Consider the following 8,924-nt stretch of genomic DNA (forward strand, 5'->3'; position numbering starts at 1 on the left):
CAAGATTGACTAACCCCGGGGTGCATTTACGTGTCGATCATAAACACTCGCAGTTCTAGCCAGTTTCATGGACTATTACTCACTGTTTTGGGGTCCCGGAGTGATTTCCACGATTGACGAATCCCGGGGTGAGTTTACGTGTCGGTCATCAACACCAAAACAATCAGTAATAGTCCATGAAATAGGCCAGAATCGGCCAAAACTGCCGGTGTTGATGACGAACTTGCAATTGGGATGAAAAACAAAGTATGAGGCTAGTTGCAAGTCGAGAGTGGACTTGAAACTAGGACAACTACACAAAACTACGATACTAGTTGTGAGTCAAGGGTGGACAACCACATGCCCAGTTGCGAGCTAAGGGTGGACTTGCAACTGAGATGACACAAACTATAATCCTAGACAAAACCGTTTGTGAGTCGAGGCGGACTTGCAACTGGGATAATAATAAACTACGAACCCAGTTATGAGTCGAAAGTGTACTTGCAACTAGGATGAAAAACAAAACACAAGCCTAGTTGCGAGTCGAGGGTGGACTTGCAACTCTGACAACTATGAAATTATGAGCCCAATTGCGAGTCAAGGGTCGACATGCAACTACGATGAAAAAAATTACGAGCCTAGTTGCGAGTCAAGAGTAGACTTGCAACTTAGGTGAACACAAAACACATGTCAAGTTGCGAGTCAAGGGTGGAGTTACAACTGGGATGAAACAGCCCTAGTTGCGAGTCAAGGGCGGACTTGCAACTCGAACAACAACACAAAACTACGGTACCATTTGCAAGTCGAGGGTGGAACTGCAACTGGGACAAGAACAAAATACAAGCCCAGTTGCGAATCGAGCGTGGCTTGCAACTAGGATGAAAAATAAAACACATGCCCAGTTATGAGTCGAGTCTGGACTTGCAACTAGGACAATTACGAGCCCATTTACGAGTCGAGGATGGACATGCAACTGGGACAACTAGAAAACTACGAACCCAGTTACGAGTCAAGGGTCGACTTGCAACTGGGATGAAATAAACTACGGGCCCAACTGCGAGTCAAGGGTGGATCTGCAACTGTGATGAAAAACAAAAACCTAGGCTCCAGTTGCGAGTCGAGTGGTGGGCTTGCAACTCGGATAACTACATCGCGATCTTGAAACAACACATGGAAACTGGCTATCAGCACACCGCGATAATGGGCTGATAAAAGCAAAGGCAAACAAACCAATAAAAGGATGCGTGACAACCAAACAACAACCAACGAGTCGGGGTTTCGAGGCTTAGACATAAATTACATAAACTAAATCAAACGGTGGCAAACTTAGACGTGACATCGTTAAAAATCATCTAGGTGTGATTCAATAATACCGTACAAAAAATGCACGAAGCTGGAAAGGTGTTCACAAAAAATATAATATTTTTCCCAAATTTACAAAAATATCTACAAATTCCATATTCACAATTTTGAAAAAAGGAAAAAAAGACAAAATCAAAAAGAAAGAAACGAAATGGAAAACAAACAGAATAGAAGAAAGAAAAGAAAGAAAAACTTGACAAAGTTGCGAGGCGGGTCGACATTTGTGGTTGCGTGTCTAGTGATGAACATGCAACTGAACTTCCACAAACACTTTTATCCATTCCACACAAAGTTATGATCATATTGAAGACGTGCAATTGCAGTTGGATGGCTTACAATTGTGTGTCTAGTAGAAGACATGAATCTACCCTCCAAACAAATTATTATTGTTTCCTAATTTGCAGACGCGTTGAAAATGTGCATTTGTGGAGCAAGGACAACACTTACAATTGCGTGTTTGATGATGGATATGCAACTCACAATGACAAAGACAATTCATATCTTTTTTAAAAAATGCATGAATTTAAACACGAAAAGTAGAAAAGAAAAAAGAAAAAGAAAGAAAATTTAAATAAGAAATAAGAAAAACAAGAAAAAAAGGAGATATGAAAATAGACTAAGTAACTACTAGCAAACAAAAAAAGCAAAGCAAACTCGGGAGAAAAATGCTTCTAAAATACAAGAACACAAATTTCAGATTTCAGGACACATACAGCCTACGTAGACAAAAGATAGAGGCACACAGGAACCAGAACATGTCCTACACGGGACACAGCGACAATGCCAACAATTTGCACAAAACAGGTCCAGTGCCCACAAAACATGGTAGGAGTATGTTGACTATTCACCTGACATGGTCAGGCACACTTTCATAGTACACCTGACATGATGTGTGAGTGGTGCGTGCACGGGAGACAATCCGCTCTCCAACGGCCTGTCCCGAAGAACGAAAATGAAAAAGGTCTTGTGCGAGACAACGCCCTGAGCGCGACAGCCAGAAAACGAGCGGGGCAAACAAAAAAACTGCGTTTGCACGAATCTTACATAGAGTCGAGATCCGACGGCTCAGAGATTAGATGTGAGATAGCTATTTCACATCTAGATGTGAAATAGCAAATCTGTTTAGACAAATATAAGACAAGAATTTTAAGACAGGGGGAGTACGAGTTAGCACACACCCCTAATAAAAGTCGGTTTGGATGGCTACACAACCGTGTCGGAGTCAAAAGTCCGATCCGAGCTAGACTAGCGAACCTCTTTGGGTCTATATATTAGTCGAAGTCCAGCATACCTACGTACGTGAAACCCTCGATCCGCCCGGCCGTCCACCATCGCCGGCGCTCCAAACGCGCGACCAGCACATACACGGATATACGTACGTGCTGCCCCGGCCATCGCCGGCCAAGTTCAGGCTTCCAGATGGCGCTGAACGAGAGCCTCGCCAGGTTCCGGCTGCTGCAGGAGAGGAACCAGGCGGCTCTGTCCGCCATCGCCGCAACCAGAACCTCATCATCGTCATGCACCAAGCCGTCCCAGCAGCAACCCGCTCCAACTCCACGGCCGGCAGCCAAGCCATCCCCGCCCGCGCCTGCCGCCGCTGTCGTCAGATTCTCCGATGACACGGCGCGGCTACGGAAGATCAACGAGGTGAGGAGGTCCACCGTCGGGCACCAGATGAAAAACGTGATCGACCTGCTCGACAAGACGAGGGAAGCTCTTACGACGCATCAGATCAACCAATGGACCTACGTCGACATCGACGGCAACAGGACCCTCGCCGAGAGCCTGAGGAACAACCCCAAGGTGCGCTTCGACGGGCGGCGCTACTCCTACAAGCCCACGCACGACGTCAAGGCCAAAGGCGAGCTGCTGACACTGATCAAGAGCTTCCCGGACGGCCTCCCGGCGTCCGAGGTGGATGACGCGTATCCAGCCGTCTTGGAAGATCTGCAGGCCTTGAAATCCTCGGGTGACGTCTATCTGCTGCCGGGCGAGGGAGGCATCATAGCGTACCCGAACGACGACCCGAGGTCGAAGATCGGGGTGGACACCGAGCTCAAGAAGCTGTTCCACGACATCAAGCTCCCGCGGGAGATGATCGACATCGAGAAGGAGCTCAGGAAGAACGGCGAGAGGCCGGCCACCGATACTATGAAGCGGCGCGCGGCGGAGCAGCTCAATGGCCGGCAGCCCAAGCCGAAGAAGGCCAAGAAGAAGTCGCGCGGGCTCACCAGCAGGACCAAGCTCACCAACGTTCATCTCCCGTGGCTCATGGACCTGCCTGTGGACTCGAAGGATATCATCTGATGACTGATGGGTGTGTAAATCATGTATGGCACGTGGATTGGAACTTCTGACTCTCTGTTGGATTCTATATATACTCTGCCGTCCCAAGATGCACCGCCTAAGATTTAGGACTGATATTCTCTACTAAAGTTATGGTGTGTTACAACCAAAAGATGTTAAGTGACAAAATGAGCCAAACTCAATTTGCCGGTGCTCTCACTGATTACATCGAAGGTTTCAACAGTCAAGACTGGCTAAGCCAGTCTTTAAATTTGTGGAATACATGGTCGAAAAAATGAACGCGTTACAAGAAAGAGCTTAGATGCCGAGTACACGGCGAAGGTCGATTGCATCAGCAAGGCTTTGCCGGGTGGCACACGTGGCAAAACCTACTCAACATACATCCTATCAACAAACTGGAGTTTGTCGTGTGTCGTTTGTCGGCACTCGGCAAAGTCTCTGCTGAGTTAAAAAAAAGACACTCGACAAACAAAAGGGGTAGGCAGAACAGGGCGAACAATGCTGGTGCCACATGCAGCTGGTGTTATGCCAAGTGCATGTTCTTTGACACTCGACAAACATTTTGAACATTAACAAAAAAAAAAGACACTGGCGGCTCGCCTACTGTGGCGGAGGTGAACCCTCCCGAAGTAGCAAGAGCATGGCTTGACGACCTGTAGTCGAGGGATGACAACATGGCGGGCTGGAGGCCTCCCTGTCGGTCGTCGTCGATGGTGGCTTCGCCCTTGCCAAATACTCCCTCCGTAAACTAATATAAGAGCGTTTAAATTTTACTACTTTAATGATTTAAACGCTCTTATATTAGTTTACAGAGGGAGTAGAAGGCAAAGGCACGCGTGGCGGCTTGACTGGGCCATGGTCGCCTCACCATTGTGCTTGCTAGCAGCCACGCGCGTGGTGATTGGGGGAGGGGTTGCGTGGCAGCGACAGGGTTCCGTGGCATGCATGGGAAGGATGAGGTGGCGTGGAGGCGTTCCGTGGCATGCATCGTCTCTCTCCTAGGAGCGTCGTTGTGGAGCCCAGGTGTCTCCGGCTTGCCATGCCGCCATCTGATCATGTGTTGAAGGTTCTTCGGCACTGGTGTGGGACGGTTGCACTTACCTACTTATCTTCTACACGGGTCCTTGTTGACACCACTCATGGTCCTTGATGTCTGCAGACAGAGGTTCGGGCTCCATGATCCGAAGCGGGATGGCAGGGCCCCTCTCCGACGACAACTTGTTTGTGAGTGTCGCAACTAGGCCGGGTGTTAGTGTGTGGGTTCTCCGGTTATCTTGTTTTTCTCATTGATCTGCTTTGTAGGAGGATCTCCTTATCAACATGTATCTATTTGGCTGTGCGGCTTTACATATGGGTGTGTCTAGGTCTCAGTCGACTTAGACTTAACCAAGTCTCAGTCAAGCGATATAGTATATGGAAAGAAAAAAGAAAAACTAAAAAGAAATTGTTGTACAAATCTCAATGCAAGATCAATATAACATAACATCGACTGAGACATAACGAAGTCTAAGTCGACCGAGACTTAGCAAAACTGTTTACATATAAAGTTGGGTGGAAGTCTTCTTCGGTTGATAGGGTGCTAGCACGGATGCCTAGCTTTAAATCAACCGTCATGAATAGGAACCAGAAAAAATAGATAATTTAGCTTACATGGACAAACATTGAAAACTCTGTTTGGAGAGCTTCCGCATTACACTTAACATGACTCGACAGCCTCAATCAGCATAAGGCAGCATTATTGAGGTACATGGAGCATGTCAACCTTTCTGGTGTCCATGTCAATCAGGATCAACTGCCTACATCAATCAGACATCTTGAGCAGTTGGCACGTCAACATTCGACGCGTAACACGGCCAGTAAGAAGCTGCTTGATGGATCACGCTGTGGCCGTGCTCACCGCGCTCATGAACTCGTCGTCGGCGACGAGCCTCGCGAGCACCTCCGGGGCGAGGCACTCCTCCAGGGCCATGCTCCCACCGCCGCCCCTACCTTCGAACACCGTCGCCGTCCCGTCCGTCTTGTTCGCCGAGCTGCGCCGCACGGCCACCGGCCGGCCCCACCCGAAGTCGTTCCCGTACACGTCGAACCGCGGCGAGTTCCCGGTCACCACCAGCGCCAGGGGCGGCGACGACGTGCACGCGAAGCTCGGGTTACCCGCCCATGACGCCAGCCTGTCACTCTCGCTCGCCTCGTCGAGCGACGCCACCATTTTGTTCAGCAGCGACGCGGCCCAGCCCAGACCCCTCCCTAGGATCTCGCCGGCCGTGGACGTCGCCTCGGCGCGTGCCACGGCGTTGCCCGCATAGCCCGCTGGTATGCCGGTCACGCGGCCCCGGGATCCGACAAGGAGGACGTACGTTGTGCTCTGGTCCGGCGCCAGGCCGCCAGCCTCCTGGCTCGGCTCACCGCGACCCACAGGTGCGCCAGCAGGGCCTGCAAGGAGGAGATGGTGGTGCTGCCGGTGCCGGACGCCTCGGCGTTCGCCTTCGCTTTGAGCTTCTTTACGCTCTCCGCGGAGAAATGGAGGAAGCAGTCCTGCGGCTGCACCGATGATGGGTGCCCATAGCTGACGATATCCTCCAGTTTGGCGAATGGCAGAGGGATCGGGACACGGCAGCCATCAAGGAACCACCTGCGGTGCACCGGCAGCGGCGAGGAGATGGCGGCATCGTCAGTATCACGACGGCTGATCTCAGACCAGGTGTTGAAGAAATGCCAGAAGGCCGTCCCGTCACCGACCACGTGGTTGAGCGACATGGCGACAAAGACACCGTCGTCGAGCTCGGTGACCTGCGCGGTCAGGACCGGGTGGGAGCCCGCCACGGTGTCCACGCCGAACAGCCCGTCGAGGGGGAAGAAGGACCGGACCGCCACGGGGGTGTACAGCGGCGCGACGACGTCGGCCACGGTGACGCCGGGAGCCACGGCGTGGACGAACTCGGCGCCCTCCATGCTGCAGCGGAGCGATACGGAGATGCTCCCACCCTCCCCGCCCGGCGCGACGACAAGGCGGCCGGCGTAGGGGTAGAAGCGGCCCAGCGCGCGCGCGAAGGACGACGTGAGGCGTTCGACGACAGGGGCGTGGTGACCGTGCTCTCCCGTGGCGGGGGGCTTGGGCAGGAGGACGCCCGTCTGGGTGTACTCCACGGTGATCATCCGGAGGTCCCATGGCGTCAGGTCGATGGTCGTCTCTGGCTCCGACGGCAGCCAAGGCGTCGGCTCCGGCAGGACCATGCGCCGGGACACGATCTGGACGACATGGCTCATCTTGCTTCAGATCGCTCAGTAGCCGGAGTAGTGGAGTGTGTGTCGGCAGAGCAGGACTGGTCGGAGCGCATGCATATGTTCTGCACGGCCGTGGTTCCACTTTCACGTCTTCTTAAATAATCAGAACTTTGGAAAAGGATATTTGGTTGCTTTCTAATCTTTCACTATTTGAGCATGACTGGTCTAAACTGAAATCTTACCGAAACCCGAATTTAATACTCCCACCATCACCATCTGGTTTTACATTTGTCTAGATACGGATATATGAGCGGAGGTTGTACTAGCATATGCCTAGCATGAACTTCACATTGGGCGAAAGATCTTGGCGAGTGTAATGACTTGGCAAGACCCCAGATTACATGATTTTTAAAAAGTTGTACATCGATATAAAAAATAAGTTGTTCGATGTATGCGTGAGCTATTTGTAAGTTGCCTGAAAACTGAATTTGTGTAAGTTGATTTCTCAAAGAGAAGGAAGGGAAACGAGGCGGAGCTCCGACGTCGATTTCTCAAAGAGAAGGAACAGAGACATCGTGTTTAGGGGGGCGCTGAAACTCCCGCAAAGAGCACCCCTCCAACACGTGACACATGCCTTGTGGGCCCCACACAACTCTCCCTCCACCTTATACCCTCTAGAATCCTCTTCCAACCACATCATGTCTTCCTTGAGAAACTCCTTTCTTTGTCTCATTGGCATGGAGTTGGAGCCAACCGACACCACCTCTGCAAGTTTCCTCTGTCACCTCCTCCTCCCATCCCCATGACGGCATTGCCGCTCCCCGCGGGGATGTTACAAGCTAGAGGTGGAGCCGCGTTGAGCTAACTGCTTGGTGTTGTCATCGTCGTCGTTGCTAAAGGTGTCTGCAACATGATCCATGTTGTAATTGGTGACTAAAGGCCCATGTGTTCGCAAACATTATGCAAGCTGGAGGTGACTGCCGCATGGTCTATGTTGCAAGCGTCCATCTGCGACTAGACGAGATGACGCGACCTAGATCAATGAGCGCAATATGGTCTATGTTGCAAACGTAGAGCGCAATATGGCCTATGTTACTAACCGTCGGCCCGCACTAAATAGCTGATTGGATGGATTGTAGCCCGTGAATGCAACAACTCGATGGATCTTTAGTTGGAAACATTCTCGTTCTAGTATACTTTCATGCCACAACATTCTCCTTGCATGATCATGCCATTGGAATTTGTAGTATTCCGCTTGAATCAATCGGCCAAATATAGCTTGAATTAGCTTCTCATCCCACTATTAATTCACTGGGTTTACAAGGTCGTTCATCTTTGATGTAAGATTTTTGCATCTCTCGGTGTCATCACTTTCTCTGTCGCACTTGTTGGGATAATGGCATCATCACAGACATGAAATTGAGTACCATCTCCAACTCTCCCTACATAAGCCCCCCCCGAAACATTGTACTCATGCCAAGATTCTTTGCCAGGTTGAGCGAATTCCCACACGGGTAGTATTTGGCACGAAGGACTCCTGCACAGAGTGATACGAGTTCTACCTTCAATCTCCAAACCTGTTACGCCAGCATCGCTAAACCGAAACAGTACAAGTCGTGAAAACTCATACCTCCCTTTTCTTTTGGTATGCACGTCTTCCACCGAGCTAGCTAATGGATTTCTTTACCTCCTAGTGATAGCGATTTATCCTTCCATTCCCCAATTAACACACACACACACTCTCTCTCTCTCTCTCTATAATGTTTCCTACAAGCAGTGGTAGTTACTACCACTTGCGTTTTTATGCTGTATGTAGTATCTGTCGAAACCGAGAGTATGTATGTGTAGTATGTAGTATATAACAATGATTAGCTAGTATATATACTAAGTTTTAGGTAGTATGTACCCTTTTTTGAGTATGCTCTTTTTATGTACAAATATGTACGTATTTCACAAATATAACAAAAACTATGGGCTCATATGCAATTTTTTCATGTAACTTGCTTTGAAATATCTTAGATATAGTATATGAACATATTTAAAATAATAGA

At 49.9% G+C, this 8,924-nt stretch overlaps 1 protein-coding gene and 1 pseudogene across 1 annotated transcript; one reads left to right on the top strand and one right to left on the bottom strand.

The window, feature by feature from the left end:
- The first annotated feature begins 2,616 nt into the window (after positions 1–2,616).
- On the top strand, positions 2,617–3,713 carry LOC123073668 (general transcription factor IIE subunit 2). The gene has a single exon (XM_044496729.1). The coding sequence runs from the start codon at positions 2,761–2,763 to the stop codon at positions 3,646–3,648; it is 888 nt and encodes a 295-aa protein (XP_044352664.1). The 5' UTR covers positions 2,617–2,760; the 3' UTR covers positions 3,649–3,713.
- A 1,552-nt stretch (positions 3,714–5,265) lies between these two features.
- Positions 5,266–6,995, bottom strand: LOC123073669 (uncharacterized acetyltransferase At3g50280-like; annotated as a pseudogene).
- Between the last annotated feature and the right edge of the window lie 1,929 nt (positions 6,996–8,924).

Source organism: Triticum aestivum, chromosome 3D, assembly GCF_018294505.1.
Source record: "Triticum aestivum cultivar Chinese Spring chromosome 3D, IWGSC CS RefSeq v2.1, whole genome shotgun sequence".
NCBI lineage: Eukaryota > Viridiplantae > Streptophyta > Magnoliopsida > Poales > Poaceae > Triticum > Triticum aestivum.